The 21925-nt window shown below is 42.7% G+C and overlaps 1 protein-coding gene across 39 annotated transcripts in view; it reads right to left on the reverse strand.

Annotated features, from left to right (window-relative positions):
* Positions 1–21925, reverse strand: part of VWA3A (von Willebrand factor A domain containing 3A) — a 68086-nt gene extending 46161 nt beyond the window's left edge. For 11 of the 39 annotated variants that reach the window (XR_011647201.1, XR_011647200.1, XM_071211253.1 and 8 more), the window contains exons 1-6: positions 21771–21883; positions 16807–16894; positions 16339–16462; positions 12095–12219; positions 11939–12016; positions 8963–9017 (exon numbers count right to left, since the gene is read on the reverse strand). Coding sequence is in view for 23 of the 39 variants with exons in the window: in XM_071211253.1 (XP_071067354.1) it covers positions 8963–9017; positions 11939–12016; positions 12095–12219; positions 16339–16462; positions 16807–16874 (450 nt within the window). In the remaining 16 variants the exon portion in view is untranslated. Of the gene's footprint in view, positions 1–8962; positions 9018–11938; positions 12017–12094; positions 12220–16338; positions 16463–16806; positions 16895–21764 lie in introns of all 39 variants that reach the window. The other 28 variants (XM_071211269.1, XM_071211271.1, XM_071211266.1 and 25 more) reach the window with 11 other exon arrangements.

The following is a 21925-nucleotide window of genomic DNA, read 5'->3' on the forward strand; positions in this document are numbered from 1 at the left end:
CCTCCCCTTCAAGAAATTCTTAAGGGAGTTCTGCAGGAAGAAAGGAAAAAACAGGACAGTCAGAGATGGAGGAGAGTGTAAAAGCAACAAGAAAGACAAAAATAGAAGGGGAAAATAAAATAATACAAACAAAATATAACAAACACAAATCCAACCAAAATATGGCTACCATAAATAACTCTCTAAACGTAATAACACTGAATGTCAACGGATTAAACTCACCTATCAAAAGATTCAGACTGGGACACTGGATAAGGAAATACGACCCATCTATATGCTGCCTACAAGAGACACATCTTAGACCCAGAGACTCATGGAGGTTGAAAGTGAATGGCTGGAAAACAATCATACAAGCAAACAACAACCAAAAAAAGGCAGGAGTAGCTATATTAATATCAGACAAAATAGACTTTAAATGCGAAACAATTGTGAGAGACAAAGAAGGATACTATATTTTAGTGAAAGGGACAATTTGTCAAGAAGATCGAACAATCATAAATATTTATGCTCCTAACAAGGGCGCCTCTAAATATGTGAGGCAAACGCTGGAAAAACTAAGTGAAAGAATAGATGCATCTACAATTATAGTGGGGGATTTTAATACACCACTATCAACTCTGGACAGAACATCTCAAAAGAGAATCACTAAAGAAACAAAACATTTGAACAGTATATTAGAAGAGCTGGATCTAATAGACATATATAGATCATTACACCCAAACACAGCAGGATATACATTTTTCTCAAACGCACATGGAACATTCTCCAAGATTGACCATATGCTAGGCCACAAAGAAAGGCTTAATGAATTCAGAAAGATCGAAATCATACAAAACAATATCTCTGACCACAGTGGAGTCAAGCTGGAAATTTGCAAGGGACAGAGACCCAGACTTCACACGACAATTTGGAAATTAAACAGCACACTCTTAGAAAAACAGTGGGTCAAAGAGGAAATCTCAAAAGAAATCAATGACTACCTTGAAACAAATGATAATGATAACACAACATACCAAAATTTATGGGATGCAGCAAAAGCGGTACTGAGAGGGAAATTTATAGCCATAAATTCATATATCAAAAAAGAAGAAAGAGCAGAAATTGAAGAATTAACTGCACATTTGAAGGAATTAGAAAAACAACAACAAAGTAACCCAACAGGAAGAAGAAGGAAGGAAATAACAAAGATAAGAGCAGAACTAAATGAAATAGAAAATAAGAAAGCACTTGAAAAAATAAACAAGACCAAGAGCTGGTTTTTTGAGAAGATCAACAAAATTGACAAACCTTTAGCGAGACTAACAAAGAAAAAAAGAGAAAAGATGCAAATACACAAAATAAGAAATGAGAAAGGTGATATCACCACTGACCCCACAGAAATAAAGACTATCATAAGAGGATACTTTGAAAAACTATATTCCAACAAAAATGACAATTTAGAGGAAATGGACAAATTCCTAGAAATACATAAGCAGCCCATACTGACGAAAGAAGAAATTGATGATCTTAACAAACCAATCACAAGCAAAGAGATAGAATCAGTCATTAAAAATCTCCCAACTAAGAAGAGCCCAGGGCCAGACGGCTTCACAGGTGAATTCTACAAAACATTCCGGAAAGAACTAACACCAATCCTGTTGAAACTATTCCAAAAAATCGAAACAGAAGGAACACTGCCTAATTCCTTCTATGATGCCAACATTACCCTAGTACCAAAGCCAAACAAAGACACCACAAGAAAGGAAAATTACAGACCAATTTCTCTAATGAACCTAGATGCAAAAATACTTAACAAAATACTTGCTAATCGTATTCAACAACACATTAAACAAATTATACACCATGACCAAGTGGGATTTATTCCAGGTATGCAAGGATGGTTCAACATAAGAAAATCAATCAATGTAATACACCATATAAACAGATTGAGAGAAAAAAACCACATGATTATATCTATAGATGCAGAAAAGGCATTTGACAAAATACAGCACCCCTTCCTGATAAAAACACTCCAAAAGATCGGAATACAAGGAAACTTTTTGAACATGATAAAGAGTATATATGAAAAACCTAAAGCCAACATTGTTTACAATGGCGAAATCCTGAAATCCTTCCCTCTAAAATCAGGAACAAGACAAGGATGCCCATTGTCTCCGCTCCTATTTAACATTGTCTTGGAAGTACTGGCTCGAGCACTGAGACAAGAACCAGATATAAAAGGCATTCAAATTGGAAGGGAAGAAGTCAAAATTTCATTATTTGCAGATGACATGATCCTATATATAGAAAACCCTGAGAGATCTACAACAAAGCTCCTAGAACTCATAAATGAGTTTAGCAAAGTCGCAGGTTATAAGATCAATGCGCAAAAATCAGTAGCATTTCTATACACCAATAATGAGCAAGATCAGGAGGAAATCAAGAAACAAATACCATTCACAATAGTAAATAAAAAAATCAAATACTTAGGAATAAATTTAACTAAAGAGGTAAAAAACTTATACATCGAGAACTATACAAGATTGTTCAAGGAAATCAAAGAAGACCTAAATAAATGGAAGAATATTCCCTGTTCATGGATAGGAAGACTGAATATTATTAAGATGTCTATCCTACCAAAACTGATCTACACATTCAATGCAATCCCAATAAAAATCAACACAGCCTTCTTTAAGGAACTAGAAAAACTAACTATGAAATTTATTTGGAACAAAAAGAGGCCCCGAATAGCCAAAGACATATTGAAAAAGAAAAACGAAATAGGAGGAATCACACTTCCTGACTTCAAAACATACTACAAAGCTACAGTAGTGAAAACAGCATGGTACTGGCATAAGGAGAGACACACAGACCAATGGAATCGAATTGAAAGTTCAGATATAGAACCTCATGTATATAGCCATATAATATTCGATAAAGCCACCAAACCCTCTCAACTGGGAGAGAATGGCCTATTCAACAAATGGTGCCTGGAGAACTGGATAGCTATATGTAGAAGAATGAAAGAGGATTACCATCTCACACCTTATACAAAGATCAACTCAAGATGGATCAAAGACCTAAATATAAGAGCCAAGACCATAAAGACCTTAGAAAGCAGTGTAGGGAGACATCTACAGGACCTTGTAATAGGAAATGGCTTCATGAATATCACACCAAAAGCACGAGCAGCAAAAGAACAAATAGATAAATGGGACTACCTCAAAATTAAAGCCTTCTGCACCTCAAAGGAGTTTGTCAAGAAAGTAAAAAGGGAACCCACACAATGGGAGAAAATATTTGGCAACCACATATCTGATAAGAGACTTATAACTTGCATATATAAAGAACTCATAGATCTTGAAAACAAAAAGATAAACAACCCATTTAAAAAATGGGAAAAAGATTTAAACAGACACTTCTCCAAAGAAGAAATACAAATGGCTAAAAAGCACATGAAAAAATGCTCCAAATCCCTAGCTATCAGGGAAATGCAAATCAAAACTACAATGAGATACCATCTTACTCCCATAAGATTGGCAGCCATGAAAAAAACAGTAGAATACAAATGCTGGAGAGGATGTGAAGAAAGGGGAACACTCATCCATTGCTGGTGGGAATGCAGAAGGATCCAACCATTCTGGAGGACAGTTTGGCAGTTTCTCAAAAAATTATCCATAGATTTGCCATATGACCCAGCAATACCACTGCTGGGTATATACCCATCAGATCTGAAAACAAGGACACAAACCGATATATGTACACCAATGTTCATAGCAGCATTGTTCACCATCGCCAAAAGTTGGAATCAATCCAAAAGTCCATCAACAGATGAGTGGATCAATAAAATGTGGTATATACACACAATGGAATACTACTCAGCTGTAAGAACCAATACACTACAATCGCACGTGATAACATGGATGAACCTTGAGAATCTTATGTTGAGTGAAGCAACCCAGGCATTGAAGGACAAATACTATATGACTTCAATGATATGAAATAAGTTAACTGCCTCAGAGAGCTAGAGTCTGGAAAAGTGGCTTACTGGAAATTGGGGGGTGGAGGAAGGATGTGAGTTAATGTCTGTAGGGGTGGAATCTGTGATGAGCTGGGGGTAAGTATGAGCACAAAGAAGGGACAAAATGAGGGCAAGGGGTTACCTTCAGGTGGGGTTTTCTGGGTTTGAGGGGGGCTGGGGATGGGAAGAGGGGTAATATGGTCCAAGAAATAGGTGGGAGGGAGGGGCAACATACAAACATGGGAGAGTGCCAGAAGTTCATTGAGAACTAAATGTTGAGTAAAACGTACCAAAGTATAAGTAGGAGGGTTACCTGGTTAGGATGCTCAGGGGGTATGGTCTGATGCGGGAGGACTCCGGAGGGAATAGCTGAAGGCTCATTTTGCCAAGGTGGGTTCTACCAATGGGTGGGGTGGACCCATATCCTGGGGAAGACTAATGCCGTCGAATAGAGAGAACTGTATCTCTCGTGAGAAAGGACGGCTCCCAGGGCATTAGATTGGCAGGCGTTGTGGGCCCTAAGGGGAGGGGAAAATGGACGTGCAATGGATGGAACAAAGGTAAATAAGGGGGCAAAAGAGGAGTTATGTGAGAGTACACGAGGATGAATATAAAACAGCTAATATTACACCAAAAACATATAGGGGACGACAGACTAATAATGAAAACCATAAGACAAAACATAGGATAACTAAAAAATTTAGAAAACTGTACAACCTAAAGTATGGACCACATAGTAAGCACAAATGTTACCTTGTTTGAAAACTATAGTTTCAGAATCTGTACATCAGTTTCAGGAAATATGATATGAATAAGTTAAAAGATTATTGCTGTGGAAGGGAAAAGGTTTTATGGTGGATCTGGGGAAATACTGTATATTGTATATATGAATTTTGGTGATCTAAGACTCTTCTGAAGCTGACATTATGTTGGGATTCACTTTACGGGAAGTTTTGGATCACAGAGTGGTTCAACAATGACAGTGGAGGAATACTGATATGGGATGTTATTGACAGGATATATATGGTTGACAGGGAGTTATACAGGGCATATGCCCAGGGTATATGGTAATGTCTATATATACTCATAGTGGAAACAATTAAAAACAACAGCTGGGGGGTTACTGGGCTCCTGGCCGGGGGGTCACTGTTGTGGGCCCTGGGAGAGCAGCGGCAATCCTCCAGGTGCAACAGCAAGAACCAGGAAGGAAGGAGGGCCCAACAGTGGGCTCTTGATACTAATGGCTACACTTTTGAGCCTATGCACCTGCAATAAGAACAAGGCCTAGAGTAGCATTGTGCCTGGGGGTTTCCTCCTGACAGCCTTCATGTTACTCAAATGTGGCCACTCTCACAGCCAAACTCAGCGTGTAGATGTGATGCATTCCCCCCAGCGTGGGACACGACACCCGGGGATGAGCCTCCCTGGCACCGAGGGATCACTACCACATACCAGCTGAAGAAGCAACTAGAAAATGACCTTGAATTAAAGATTCAATGCGGAACAGCAGAATATACCTGTCTACATATAATAACATGACTTCGGGAAGCGGTTTGACCTAATGTAAGGGGGAAAAGGAAAGGAGAAATGAGATTATAAGGCTGTGAGTCTCTAAAAAAGAGTCTGGAGGTTGTCAGAAGGAATACCCCTATGTACAACTGAACAGAGTCTAAGAGACAGATAAGGTAGATACAACCCCAGGTATTGGTTCTTTTGAGGGATAAAGAGACCCACGGGTTCTATGGTCATGGCAGAAGGGGTTCACTGCCATGACAGATGGCCCTTCTTTGGAGCTGGTGTTTCTGCGTGATGGAAATGGACTCAGAGGGGATCTCTTTTCACAAGACTTGCATGCTACTTTATTGGAATTGTAGTTGGTGCTGGGTTTAAGATATATGTAGGGGATTTGAATCTCTGGACTGATAATATGACACCCAGGCCCAGAGCCTCAACAGACTTCAGCTCCTACACTTTGACTTATTGGACTTACTCCACTCAGCTAACATGGAGTTGAAGAAGGTCAACCACCACAACATGGAGCCTAGAGTGTCTACAACTAGAAGCGGGAAGAGTGCATCCAGTACCCATGTGGAATCTAAGCCCTCACTTGACATAGGTGTGCAATGGACACAACCAATCCAATGTCCACAGAGAAAATGTGGAATGGGTGTGGGAACGGTAGCCATGGGGGCTGCTGGGTGTGGGGAACGGGAGGAAGAGATGAGATGTGGAGGCGTTTTCGGGACGTGGAGTTGTCCTGGATAGTGCTTCACGGACAATTACGGGACACTGTAGATCTCCCCAGGGCCCACTGGATGGAACGTGAGAGAGTCTGGGCTATGATGTGGACCATTGACTATGGGGTGCAGTGATGCTCAGAGATGAACTTACCAGGTGCAATGGATGTATCACGATGATGGGAGAGAGTGTTGCTGTGGGGGGAGTGGGGGGCGGGGGCGGTGGGGTTGAATGGGACCTCATATATATTTTTTAATGTAATTAAAAATAATAATAATAAATAAATATTTAAAAAAAAAAAAAAAAAAAAAGAACACACAGTGAATGGACACAGAGAGCAGATAGCTGGGGGCAGGGGAAGGAAATAAATAAAAAATAAATCTTTTTAAAAAAAACAACAAAAAAACCCAACCAATACAGAGGAAAGGAGAGCCCAAAGATGAAAACACGTCCCTCATGACATCATTTGAGCATTTCATTACAGCTGTTCTTGAGCCTTTCATTTATGTAGGTCAAGAAATTCTTTTTTTATGTCAATTCTACACAAATTGATGTATAGATTCAATGCAGTACCAATAAAAATTCCAACAACCTACTTTACATAAATAGAAAAGTCAATTACCAGATTTATTTGGAAGGGAAAGGGGTCCTGAATAGCAAAATTATCCTAAAACAGAAGAGCAAAGTCAGAGGACTCATGCTTCCTGAATTTAAAGTGTATTATAAAGCTGCCTGGTCAAAATAGCATGGTAGTGGCATAAAGATAGAAACATTGATGAGTGGAGTAGAATTGAGAGTTCAGAAATAGACCTTCACCTCTATGGTCAACTGATATTGAGAAATAAACAAAAAATAAATAATAAAAATCTTTAAAAAAAACCAACAAAACCTAAACATAAAAGCCAGGACTATAAAATTCCTAGAAGAGGGGGACAGATGTGGCTCAAGCAGTTGAGCAACTGCTTCCCACATGGGAAGTTCTGGGTTCGGTTCCTGATGCTTCCTAAAAACAAACAAACAAAAAACAAACAACAAGCAGACAAATGAAAAAGCCAGCTCAAGGGAGCCAATGTGGCTCAGTGGAGATATGGGGTTCAATCCCCAGCCCCAGCACCTCAAAAAAACAAAACAAAACAAACACTCCCCACCCCCCAAAAAAAACCCAACTCCTAGAAGATAATGTAGAGAAACATCTATCAGACTTTGTAGTAGGTGGGGGTCTCTTAAACCTTACACCCAAAGCATGAGCAACAAAATGAAAAGTAGCACCTCAAAGAACTTTGTGGAGAGGGTTACAAGGCAGCTTACTCAATGGGAGAAAATATTTGGAAGTCACACATCTGACTAGGGTCTAATATCCATGATATATAAAGAGATCCTACAACTCAACAATAAAAAGACAAATGGACAACAGCCCTGAATTGACATTTTTCTAAAGAGGATACACAAATGGTGAAAAAACTCAGGAAAAAATATTTAACATTACTGGCTATTAGGGAAATGCAAATCAAAGCTACAATGAAATATTTCATACCTACTGAATGGCCACTATCAATAAAACAGAAAACTACAAGTGTTGGAGAAGTTGTGGAGAGATAGGAACACTCATTCACTGTTGGTGGGAATGCAGAATGGTACAGCCACTGTGGAAGTCGGTTTGGCAGTTTCTAAGGAAGTTAGCCATAGATCTACCATGTGACCCAGCAGTACTGCTACTAGTTATAAACCCAGAAGAACTGAGAGCAATGACACAAACAGACATCTGCACACCTATGTTCATAGCAACATATTCACAATTGTCAAAAGATGGAAACAAACCCAGTGTCCATCAACTGATAAATGGATAAACTGTAGTATATACACAATGGAATATTATTCAGCTGTAAGAAGAAATGAAATTGTGAAACCTGTGACAATGTGAATGAATCTGGAGAACATTATATTAAATAAAGCAAGCCAGACACAAAAGGAAAAATATTATATGATTTCACTTTTATGAACTAAATATAATGAGCAAACTCATGGAGTTAATAGTTAGAATATAAGTCACCAGAGAATAGAAAGTGGCTAGAGAATGGAAAGCTGAGGTTTAATCTGTGCAGAATTGGTAAAAAGTTGTTTGTAATGTTTGGAAATGAATAGAAACGGTGAAAGCACATCATATGATTTGTAATTAGTAGTGCTAACATATTGGTATATTTCTTGTTGCTTTTCTTTTTTTTTTTTGGAGTAATGAAAATAATCTAATATTAATTGAAGTGATTAATGTGCAACTTGGTGATGATATACCAAGTGACATTGATTGTACACTTTAGATAAAATATATGGTTTAAGAACAAAAAAAATTATAGGGCAATTTGGGGGAAAAATACACCAATGTAAGATATGGATTATAGTTATAGTAATACTTTGAATATGCTCTTTCATAATTTGTTACACATGTTTGTAATGAGGGTGTTTGTGGTGGGGTGATGTATGGGAGTTCTGTATGTTGTTTTCCCTGTTTGTTTTGTAAGTTCACAACTTTTACTGTACACTTATTATGCATGTGCAAGTATGAATGATATACTTCAATAAATTATTTTTAAAATGTGAAAAAGAAGAAATTCCTTTTTTAGCTTAAGCCTGTTTAAGTTGGAGGATTGTCCCTTGCAACTGAAAGGGATCTACAAATACAGATGGAATGAGTGAAAGAGGGGAAGGAAGAAAATCCACGTCTGTTACCTTCTTGCTGTTTTCTGTAAGCCACTGAATTCTCTGTTGATAGAGTTCAATAGTTCTGCCAAAACACCAGATAGACTCGTCACTCAAAGTTGGCTTCATTGCTGAACAATAGCCACTTACATATATGGAAGGAAGATGTGGATGGGATTTTTCTTATGTGTCTAAGGTATTGGGGTGCATATAAGAAAGGTCTAGCAAAGAGAAAACAGAAGTATTAGTTTGCTACAAAGAGAGAGGGCGTCGTGAAAGGGATTAGGCATGCAGATGCTGCTATACTGGTAATACAATGTACAGTTGGTGGAACAAGGGGTGGGTTGCTGAATGAGGGTAAGTCTGTGTAAGATGGGGGCATGGATTCTCATGTGGAAGGTGGCAGAACATTCTTGCACCTGTTCAAATCAGTATCTCCTGCTCTTCTAGAGATTGATCGTAAAGGCACAAATGAGGGAAACGGACTTGGCCCAGTGGTTAGGGAGTCCGTCTACCACATGGGAGGTCCGTGGTTCAAACCCCAGGCCTTCTTGACCCGTGTGGAGCTGGCCCATGCGCAGCGCTGATGCGCGCAAGGAGTGCCCTGCCACGCAGGGGTGTCCCGCGTAGGGGAGCCCCACGTGCAAGGAGTGCGCCCATGAGGAGAGCTGCCCAGCGTGAAAAGAAAGTGCAGCCTGCCTAGGAATGGTGCCACCCACACTTCCTGTGCCGCTGACGACACCAGAAGCGGACAAAGAAACAAGACGCAGCGAACAGACAACCGGGGGAGGGGGGGAATTAAATAAATTTTTAAAAAAAAGCTCTTTAAAAAAAAAAGGCACAAATGAGGCAGTGCAGCAGTTTTTCAATGGATTGACAAATAAAAGCATAGTTTCCAAAAGGTAGCCAGGGGACTTTCTTTAATGTCCCTTATTGCAAACCACTCCAATTGCTAGGTGGAAACTAGCACATAACAGGTCCTCAAGGCAAGGACTCGGTCACTTGAATCTAATTAAAGTAAGCTCAGGGAAGGTGGGATATGGGGCCTTAGACAGGGGCAAGGAAGGCCTTTGGATATGAAATCATGGTCCAGGGAGTGGTAAATAGCTATAAAGGATACATGAGGGAAACGGACTTTGGCCCAGTGGTTAGGGCGTCCGTCTACCATATGGGAGGTCCGCGGTTCAAACCCTGGGCCTCCTTGACCCGTGTGCAGCTGGCCATGTGCAGTGCTGATGCGCGCAAGGAGTGCCGTGCCACACAGGGGTGTCCCCGCGTGGGGGAGCCCCACGCGCAAGGAGTGCGCCCGTGAGGAAAGCCGCCCAGCTTGAAAAGAAAGAGCAGCCTGCCCAGGAATGGCGCCGCCCACACTTCCCGTGCCGCTGACACAACAGAAGCGGACAAGGAAACAAGACGCAGCAAATAGACACCAAGAACAGACAACCAGGGGAGGGGGGGGAATTAAATAAATAAATAAATCTTTAAAAAAAAAAAAAAGGATACATGAGTATGAATAGAGCCAAGAGTACAAGCTTTGTAATGAGACATGCTTGTGTTTGAGATTCAGCTTTGCCCTTTATTAGCTGTGTGACTTTGGAGAAGTGTGGTAACATCCCACAGCCCATTTCATCATCCCCAACATGAAGACAGTAATAGGATTCTCAGGTCAGTTTTCCAACAGTCAACTTGCTGAACACCAATTCTCTGAAAATCAATTTGCCGAATGAACATTTTAAAAAATGTTGCTCTGGATTCAAAACCAATCAATGGAAACATTACAGAAATCTTTAAAATCTGATTAAACCATCTGTGATGCTTTGGAGCTATGTAACCCAGAAAAACATGTTCTTAAACTTAATCCATTCCTGTGGGTGTGAACTCTTGTAAAGAGGACCTTTTGATGAGGTTACTTCAGAGGTAAGGTGTGGCCCAGCTGAATCAGGATGGGTCTTAATCCTATTACCTAAGGCCTTATATGGAAGACCACAGAGAAAGAAGCCACAGGGAGCAGCCAGAAGCTGGAAGTCAACAGAACCTGGAAGAGAAAGGAGAAGCCAGGAGAGGCCACCGCATGCATTGCCAGGTGACAGACAAGTCAGGGACCAAGGATCACCAGCAGCCAGCCCCCAAATGCCATAGTCCTCAGGAAGAAAGCATCACCTCGATGGCACCTTGATTTTGGATTTCTCCTAGGCTCAAAACCACGAGCCAAATTCATTGTTTAAGCCAACCCATTGCATGGTATTTGCTTCAGCAGCAAGGAAACTAAAACACCATAACCGCACAAAAACAGTTATAAAATTAACAGAAGGCTTTCATGTATTTGGCAAATTGGTCTCAGTGAATAATCATTTATTTAATAGCAATTGGATTTTGATGAACTGGCCTGAAAGTAACACTCTATTCAGGTTGTTGTGAGGATTAAATAAGATAATGCATACAGCCCTTAGCAGAATTCCTGATACATTAATAAATGTTAGCTATTAACTATTATTATAACATTTTAAGAAATCCCAGACAACCAGAAATCATGGGATAATAGATTGCTAGCGCTAGAATGGGATCTTAGGGACTCTTCTAAACTCTCTACTATCTACAATTGATCAAGAGGTATGTTTGTGCATATGTATGTATATATTTGCAAATATGCATGTGCTATTAAAAGTTGGTTTGGGAAAGGGGATACATGCATATTTTTGACATCTATCTGCAAAGGTATGAACCCAACCAGTTTGGCACTAAAACTGATCACTCTTAATCATTAAATAACAAATGAAACTGAGCTTTTATGTGTTTGCCTGAAAGGACATGAATTTTAAAGTGTTGAGACACACGGATCTGATCCAACTTCTTCATTTGTGAAAAGAGAACTGGGGCTAGAAGTGGGAAGAGACCTGCCCAAGATCCCACAGGGATTGTTGTTTGAACAAAGGTATTTTCAGGCTGCAGAAATGAGATCATGCTTGTGCTGTGGGGGTGTTGGGGGGACATTGAGAACATACTTACTCAGAAAGCTTTGATTCAAACTGGTGGATGACCTGGGTGGAGATGTGCATTTTCGGCCTGACATTTCTGCCCTCCTTCCTGAATAAGCAAAGCAATATGAAGAGGGCTCTTGGGTCCACAGGGGTCAAAGCTTGGGGGCAATGGCTTCAGACTTACAGGACAGATGTGCCCTGACTTAGAAGGTCAGCCAAGGTGAGTTTCTCAAACTTTAAACTGTGAGTCGAAAGCCATTCTTCAGAGTCCTCCAAAGCTGAAGGCTGAGTCTCACTCCCCTGCAGCTTCTGTAAGACAGAAACCAGAGTCAAGCACAAAACCGTAGAAAGAGAGGGCAAGGCTGAGGTGCCCTAGGTCCTTTTCATATGGATACCCATGTGTTGTCACCTCTGACCAATTCTACCTTAAAACAGTCTGTTTTAAGAACTCCCCTTGCTGAAGGAACATATGAATTGTAGAGACCTGTGTTCTGGGTTTGTTGCCCTGGCAATACCTGACTCTTACCACTCATCACCACCTGAAGGCACAATATGTAGCTAGATAACTAAAGGGTCATTTGCCATGTGCCACCTTGGGAGAATCTGAGTGTACGAATGGACAATGGCCAGACCAAATATGACAATAGAACTCTGATCCACAACCTCTGCAGCAACCAGCCCAGACAGTCAGGACTTGGCCAATGACTTCATTTCCCTAATTTTAAAAAAATTCTTGCCATGCCCCCTTCCAACTCAAGACAACCAAAAGAGTCAAACTGTCTCCCCTAACCTATCCCATAAAATACCCTGCCCCTAGTTAACCTCCTCCAGCTTCCCCAGGCCAACAATCTCCAACCAGAGTATACCTGAAGACTTCTTTTACTTCACTGTCAAACACAGTGACGGTCAGTGATGGTGGCTGACTCCCTTGTTATAGCTAGCTCTGAATAAATTGCTTTTTTTCTCATTTGAATGGTCTTTGTTCATTCCACACTTTTATCTCTGTATCTCTTCATGTGTGTGAATTCTGCCTCTTCATGGGGCTGAGGGGTATTCAACAAAATTTGACTAACTTATGAAAGAGAGAATAGGTTTATTTTATCCATTCCAGAGGCTCAAACTAGGAGCAACGTTTTAGAGGAAGCCTGGTTGGGGAATGGACTACATACCCTTCTTGTACCTAGTGACGGTCTGTCTCTTACACTGTGTTAAGTTTAGGATGAGGGTGATAGAGCTCAAATAGTTCATGGCAAGCATTCAGTATTGGCCTTGCTTTCTGGAAGGCCAAAAGGTGGAGTCCTCAACTGAGGCTCTGGGTCTGCTTTGCAGGGTCCACTCTTCTGAAACCTGCCCTTTCTTCCTTATTCCAATGGGCACTACGGAACCTTTCCGATGAGGCAGGCACTGTGCCCAGGGCTAGAGCTACAGAGGGAATAAGATAAAAGTGTTCTTGCCTCCTTGGAGCTTCCCTTCTACTATGGGTAGATGGGTAGTAAAAGAAAACTAAATAGCATACATGATTTCAGAAAGAAACAGTTCTACTGATAAAATAAAGCAGGGTAATGGGATGCCCAGCTAGGGAAAGCACATCCCAGGCCAGGGTGCAGAGGTAGGGAGGGATTGTAGTGTTTGAAGAATAGAAAAGTGGTCACTTGTGGTTGGAATGGAGAGATAAGGGGTAGTGTGACATGAGAGGTGGCTGGGAAGATCTGCCTGGCCTGCATCAGGCAGGGATTCTCAGCAAACCACTCTTAGGTTCGTATGGTTTGTATGTATCCAGAGTTGGCTACAACTCACTTAAGATATAGAAGGGCATCGTAAGGAGAGGGTGGTTCAGTCCCACTGTCAAAAGACCCCACCTTGTTGCTTCTGATAACCGTGCAATGGGTCCAAGCACAGTTCAACCCACTGGGACCCCAGTCTAGATTCAGAGATGGCTTTGCCTGCTCGAGCCCTACGTGGGTTCTGCTTGGGTGTGCATGTGTCAGGGCTTTCGTTGTGGTGGGGGAGGCGGTGGGCGAGGGCTTGGAGAATGTCTGCTGTAGCTGAATGAGCTGTGTGGGAAGGAGTGTATGCACTGGGGTTCTCCATTTATTAGCTTCGTGACAGTAGGCGAGTAGTCGTGACTCTTTCTTCACGTTTAAAATGGGCATGGTGAAGGTATGATATGGTAGAACATGACCTGATCGTTCCTGCATAAACAGTTCTCATCAGTGATACGTGTTGTCACAACTCTCCACATTTTTTGTGTTCGCTGCCTCGGCATCCATCTCACTTCAGCTAAGCGGCTTGCTTTGACACTGACCTTTGGCCAAGTTCATGAACAGCTTTCCAGCCCTGGGGCATCAACTTCCCCAGAACCCAAACTCACATCTGTGGCCACCACCCACACCACCCATGTACCTCACCCAGCACCCACAGCTGATCCTAAAGGACAAGCTCACCAACCCTACCAGCTGGGACTTTGGAGTCCCTTTCCCTCTTCACCGGCATCTGCTTTAACCTAACCAATCCTAGACTCCTGGGGCAATCCACCACCCTCCTCTCCTGGACTGCAGTAAAGGCACAAGCCCGTGGGTATCTCTCGTTTTCTGCCTGCTGGCTGAGCTCCCTGGACACCAGCTGTTCAGCTTCCTAGTTGACCCACTGTGGCACCCCTCTCTCCCTGGGGGACCTGTGAGTAACACACTACCTTTTTTAATGCATTACGGCCTCAGTTTCCTGTTGCGTCACACCTGACCGCTAGCCTGACCAAATTTAAAATCCAACTTAATTTGGAACATTTGTTTCTCGCCATGTGTCTCCTTTTGGCTTAGGTTTTTGGTTATAAACAGAAGGTAACCATAAAACGCTGCTATTATATTCCAGCCAGATAGTATTGCATGCCTTAAATTCTGTGCCTGAGGCCTGCTCTCCCTCTGTTTCAAAAGGAAATTAGCAAGTGTTAAAGAAGTGCAAAAAAACCCACATTAATACAGCAAACACTCAAGTAGCACGCATTACGTGTCAAGAACTTTCCATATATTAACTCATTTAATTGTACAAACTAGGCTCTATTGTTAATCCCATTTTGCTGATAAGGAAGTGGGTTACAGAGAATTTAAGTAACCTTCCTGAGGTCACCCATCTAATAATTGTGGAGCTGGGATTCGCACACAGAGAGTAGAGCTCAAGTCATGCTCCTTGTAACCACGACACTACCTCGCCCTTCTAAACTAGCCCCCAGTTGTGGCTTTCTCTGCGGGCGAATTGAGTGGGAACTAATGGGAAAGGTCACCCCTTTGTCATTATATGATTCTTTGCTAATTCCGCGAACAGCCCTGCTGAAAACCCTCCTCTCTGCCGCACGCTCGGAGAGAAACTGCAGCACGTCATAGGAACACTAGATGTCAGTCTCCTCCTCTTTCAGGTCGCAGCCATCCTCCCGGCTGAGAACTTGAGCTTGGTAGACTGCATCTGAAATGATCTGTGCGTTTAGGACACGGATTTTGCCCTACCAGTGCCTAAATGTCCACTACGAAACACGGCACAGATTTTGTGTTGGAATGCTCCTTTCCCTCGTCCCCGCTGCTGGGGGCCCCCAGCTGTTGCTGAAACGAGAGCGGTCCTCAGATGCCTGAGAAGTCACACATTTTGATGTGAAATTAGATGAAATAAAGACCTGTGTCATCAAGATCTGAAGTTCTTGAAAAATTCCTTCAGAATCTCAAGCCTCCATTGCCCTTTCCTCTTGTCCCTTCAGTTAAACTTGCTTTCCCTGAAGTGCCGAAACTTGAGCAGGGTGAAACATGACTATTTTCCTGATCGTTTAATTGGCAGCATGATAGCTATTGGTTTTGATTGATCATCATTTCAGAGGTATCATATTTCATTTCTAGTGCAGATTCGGTCAAGAGTTACGAGCTAACCTTGCACCTGGCAATGATGGATGACGATTAATTCTCTGGCATAAGGAATTCCGAGTTCTAAGCAATCCACTCTCCATCGTGGGCTGACAGCTCTTTCACGCAGTAAGAGCCAGCCTAAAACCACGGTTCTGGTTATTCTGGAGGTGGAGTCTCCTGCCATAACCCTCTTGTTCCACCAGCACTTCCTGAACCTGATTTTTGGATCTAGAATTTTAGGGAATCCTAAAAACAAAACAAATCTCAGGAAGGGGGCTTTAACAATTAAATGCTTTAACTTTAGGCTTTGTTAACATCAACAGAGTCTTCACATGTTCCTATTTACAGCATGGTCAAGAAGGCTGGAAAATTACTATCAACAGCTTGGAGATTCTTCAGTCATTTCTAATGACAAGGGATTAGAGAGGAATGCTTAATTCATCTTTTCCAGTCCTGGGATTCTTTGTGAAGAAAGAAATACTCAGAGTGTAACCCACTATGATTTGTAAGCACTGTTACTCAGGTAAAGTAATATGGTTTTTACCAGTAAGTCCTGTGTCTGGTTAACATGTGTAACCAGTAATCCATTATCAGGATTTCGGTCAAGTCCACTGATATCTTTTTGGCTCCATTGCTTCTTTGGATTTCTGCCAGTATTTCTCCTCAGGCTACAAAACATAAAGTGATTTGAACGATGATGCCCTGGCCTTGCATATGGACTCTGCATTGTCACTGCCTGCTCTCTTTCCCTTAGTCCCCCTGAAGGAATTTCTGTATAGTAACTGGGAAGGAGTCTTGTGGAGTCCTGATAAATTGTGGACTCCAGGTTCATGAGACACTGTATTATATTGCTTTGGTTGGTTAGATAACTAAAGCCCTCAGGAAGCTATAAGATGATGCAATGTCCGTTTAACCAGTGTCACGGCACAGTGTGGCAGACATTCCCTGTCCACTCCAGGGAGCAAAATATTGTCATCTATTTTTCCTTTACAACCTCAGAGAAGATGCTTACCAATGATCTTCCAGAAATGTATTATCTTGAGCATGGAAAGCTTGTCTATTTTGTGTAGCCATTATCATAACAGCCAAAGCTTATTTTCCTACGGAGGAAAAGAATACCAGAAAACAGAAGGATAAATGCAGCATGCCGGCAACAGCTTTATGGGGCTATCTATGTTCAGCCCCAACTAATTAATTCATTCAATAAATTACTATGGGCCACCTACTAGGTATCAGGCATTGTGCTAGGTGCTGAGGATACAAAGTTGAACAAGATGACAAGGGCTTCTCAACCTTGGCACTTTGGACATTTTGGACTGGGTAATTCTTTCTTGTTGGGGACCATCCTGTACAATGCAGGATGTTTATCAGTATCCCTGGGCTCTACCCACTAGATGCCTGTAGCATCCCCCATCTCCCCAGTTGTGACAATCAGAAATGTCTCCAGACATGGCCAAATGTCCTCTGGGGGACAAATTCATCCCTTGTCAAGAACCACTGAGATAAACATTGTCCTTGTCTTCACAGGGTTTACATTCTAGAGGGGAAGACTGATATTAAAAAATTTAAAAATGGGAAGCAGACTTGGCTCAACAGATAGAGTATTTGCCTACCACATGGGAGGTTCGCAGTTCAAACCCAGGACCTCCTTGACCCATGTGGAGCTGGCCCACGCGCAGTGCTGATGCATGCAAGGAGTGCACCCCATAAGGAGAGTCGCCCAGCGTGAAAGAAAGTCCAGCCTGCCCAGGAGTGACGCCGCACACACAGAGAGCTGATGCAGCAAGATGACACAACAAAAAGAGACACAGATTCCTGGGCCACTGACAAGAATGGAAGCAGACACAGAAGAACACACAGTGAATGGACACAGAGAGCAGACAACTGTGGGGGCGGAGAGGGGAGAAAAATAAATAGAAGAATAAATCTTTACAAAAAAATTTACAAATTACAAATTGTGATAGGTGTTATGAAGGAAATAAACAGGATGAAGTGATAAAGAGTAATCTGGAGGGAAGCAGACTTGGCTCAACAGATAAAGTGTCCACCCACCACATGGGAGGTCCATGGTTCAAACCCAGGGCCTCCTTGACCCATGTGGAGCTGGCCCATGAGCAGTGCTGATGCATGCAAGGAGTGCTGTGCCATGTAGGGGTGTCCCCTGCGTAGAGGAGCCCCATGTGCAGGGAGTGTGCCCTATAAGAAGAAAGAAAAGCCCAGCCTGCCCAGAAGTGGCACCACATACACGGAGAGCTGATGCAGCAAGATGACGCAACAAAAAGAGATACAGATTCCTGGTGCTGCTGACAAGAATAGAAGCGGACACAGAAGAACACACAGTGAATGGACACAGAGAGCAGACAACTGGGGTGGATGGGGGAAGAGATAAATTAAAAAAATAAATATTAAAAAAAAAAGAGTAATCTGGAAAGGGTTCTGCTTTGCATACAGGGGAGGTGGTCAGAGAAAGTAGCTTTTCAGCTTCTTGAAGGATGAAGAGGAGGCAACCGTGTTAAGTATGGGGAAGGCTGGACTAAGCAGATGTCAAGGCCCTGAGGTGGGAAACAGCTTGGCTTATTCAAGGAACTGACGAAGACCATTTGTCCAGCTCATGGGGATTTCGAGGCGGCTTTGGGAAGGGGAGAGGAAAACATTAAGATAAAGTTGCGTTCTTTTCTCTGGGAACTGCATCTGCACTCAAAGGAGAGTTCCCACAGCCTATTGGTCCCAGCTTATTGAAACAGTGGTAAAAATGTATCCAAAAAGGATCAGTTCCTCTCCCTGGAATTTGGAATTAAGAGCTGTGGGGCCACAATGTACATTCAGAAGCTGGTAAAGACTGACTTCAGAGAAAAGTGGAGGCAAGTGGTTATATCTTTTTGTTGTTCTCTAGTTTAGAGAGAAGAACCACAATCCACCTATTTATATGAATCAAAACCAGGAACCTATCTTGTCCTCTCACTGCCCATTTCCATGTCAATAGGCCCACACTGTCCTGGCTTCCTCCTTCCTCTCTGCCAGCTCCTTGTCTGCCTCCTTTGCAGGGTCATCCTCCTCAGTTGGGGCATTGTAAGTCATTGTTCCTTGAGGCTAAATTGAACATGCGCTTCTCTTGTCAATTTCTATTTTCTTCTTAGGTTATCTTCCCCATGTCCATGATTTCAACCGCCATCCTTACATCAGTGACTCCCAATTATATATCAAAAGCCAGACCTCTCACTCTGACTCTAGACCTCTATCTTCACCAACACTGAATATTTCCACTTGGAGCACCTCAACTCAATGTGTCCAAGACTGAACTCGTGATATTCCCTACAAACCTATTCCATTTTCATTGTTCTCTACCTTACAGATCCTCCATTCCTCAATTTACAGAAATCTAGGACTCACTCCTCAGAGCCAATCCAGAACCTAATCTTGCCAGTTTGAGCTCTCTCAAATCTCCCTACTTATCTTTGTTGCCAGCTCTATTAGTCAGCCAAAGAGGTGCTGATGCAAAATACCAGAAATCAGTTGCTTTTCATATAGGGTATTTATTTGGGGTAGGAGCTTACAGATACCAGGCCATAAAGCATAAGTTACTTCCCTCACCAAAGTCTATTTGGAGCAAGATGGCTGCCGACATCTGCGAGGGTTCAGGCTTCCTGGGTTCCTACGTTCATGGGGCTTGCTTTACTCTGGTTTCAAGGTTTCATCCTTCCTGGGGCTGGCTTCTCTTTCCTCTGTATGCTGACTACCCAGAGCTCCAGTTTAAGTCCTCAGCATCAAACTCCAACATCAAAACTCCAACATTAAAAGTCCTCAACTCTATTCTTCACCATGCCTTTTATCTGTGGGTCCCCACACACCAAGGGGTGGGGACTCAAGGCCCTAATCATAACTAAGCCATGCCCAGGTACTGATCAGATTACAAGCATTATACCAATATTTCTTTTTGGAATTCATCAATTATATCAAACTGCTACACCAGCCTAGTGTGATCTCTGTATAAACTACTGCAGTAGCCCCTAACTGGCCTCCCTGCATTCCTTCAGTCCCCTCAACATCCAATGTTATATGACAGCAGGGGTTGGCAGACACTCAGTAAATATTTTGTGGAGGGGAGATGAAGGGAGAGAAGGAAGTTAAGAAATTGCCTGGGTTGTCTTCCATACATATATATATATATAATATATAAATATTATATATGATGACTCAGCAAGTAGAAAACATTCCAAATGAAGCTGCAGCTTGAACATTAATTTAGAATATGTTCTTATGAAGTCATTAAATTAAATAGCTTAATGATGTTTCAGCAACTTGCTCTTTTGAATCTTTCATCTTTTCAGAGGATGCTTTGTTTTCTGGGAAGCCCCAAGATAATGTGGCCATGTCTCAGAACACTGGTTTTACTTCAGTCAGCTTTGCTGGGGGACTCTTAACAGCATGGGCTGTTGAAATAGTTATGCCTCCTGAACCCTGGAAGCCGCGTGGTATCTTTGTTCCCTCTTTTCGGTAAGCAATTAGCAGCACGTAATGAATTCAGAGGTCTGCACGACTGGTTCTGGGGTGACCTGCGTGAGCTGATGGAGGAGGGGCTGGGCTACATAAAACTAAGCAAGCAATGTGGTGTATGTGAGAAAGAGCACTGGGCCTTTGGATGCCTCATCTGCAGGATGGCAGGGGGTAATCGTAGCTGCCCTGCCAACTTCAAATCCATTAAGAGCATCACATGAAATTGAGAATGTACAAGTGCTTTGTAAAGTACAAAGTGCTGTTTAGACATGTAGAAGACCAAGAAAATATGCTGCATCTTCAAGCACTGCAGCCTATGCCCCTTAAACAATCACTCATCCCATCAACACCTATGGAGTGCCTCCTGGGTACCAGAGAGAGCTGGCGCTGGGGAGGTAGAGAGGAACAGGACATGGTCCTTACCCTTTTGTCTTTGCTCAGATGAAATCTTATTAGAAAGGTCTTCTTCGAGTACCCTATCTCATATAGAACCCCCTCCACCTTGCTTTATTTTTCTTCGTATCTCGTTTTACCATCTGATGTTCAGTATATTTATTTGTCTGTCCCTGCCCCCAAACACAATAGACTCAAAGTTCACTGCCATCACCCTTTTGCTTAAAACAGTGCCTGGAACATAGGAGATGCTCAATAAACATGGGCTGAACAAGCGCTCTCAGGGCAGGTCCTCCATTTAGGCAAAGGTGGCCCCATCACACCTGGGGAATGGCTGGAGGAAGGGAGAGAAGATCCAGACTGGTCCCTGGGAGAGGGTGGATTGGTCAAAGGGAGAGAGGGAGCCCTGGTTCCTGGATAAAAGTAAACCTTCAGCTAAGTTCCCAGGGTGCTAAATGTTTATCCAGGATAAAGCCATCCCAGGGGTTGTGTTTTTAACTGTAAGATAAACCTCCAGTCTTGCCTCATCCAATTCTCTCTCCATCCTGCTTTCAGGAAGATTTTTCTGTTATGCAGTTGTTCACGTTGTTTCCCATTTACTCCTCCACCAAAGCTCTTCAGTGCCCTCATATCAAGTCGAAACCTGCTCACCTCTCCACCTCATCTCTCATTCTTGTCCTCTCCCTGGCAACCCCTACTTATACACCCTTATAATTTAATACCTCCACGCTTTTGCTCAAGAGGTACTGACTTCTAGGAATGATGTTCGCCCCTTTTGTCTGACAAGACGGAGGCAGTCTTTACTGAACCCCTTTGCTGCCCCCAATTGCCATAGAGGAAATCGCTGCTCCCTAAGGAAGTCCTACTGCTCCGTCCTCGCTGTCTTCTACCGAGTTGCCACGGTCTGTCTCCCCAGCCAGCTCCATTATGTTCTTGTCTCCTGTCGTACCCCTGACCCCTAGCAAATGCCTGGTGTACAGAGAGCAGATGTAAGACCCCAGACACTGAAATCTTTCTTATCAGTCTAGAGCTTAGTGTCTGGGCCTTCCCAGCCCTCTGTCCTACCGCCTCGGTGATACTCACCCTTACCTGCATTTCTCCCCTTACTTCTCCATCTTCGAGAGAAGGGATGCTGGTCACCCCGGGGGCCCTTCCTCTTCGGGTTCCCACTCCTAGTTCCTCCAAGCTCTTCTATGCAACTCAACGGCAAAGCTTGCCCTGCAGGGAAGTGTTAGCTGGTCTCC

Source organism: Dasypus novemcinctus, chromosome 23 (genome assembly GCF_030445035.2).
Source record: "Dasypus novemcinctus isolate mDasNov1 chromosome 23, mDasNov1.1.hap2, whole genome shotgun sequence".
Taxonomy (NCBI): domain Eukaryota; kingdom Metazoa; phylum Chordata; class Mammalia; order Cingulata; family Dasypodidae; genus Dasypus; species Dasypus novemcinctus.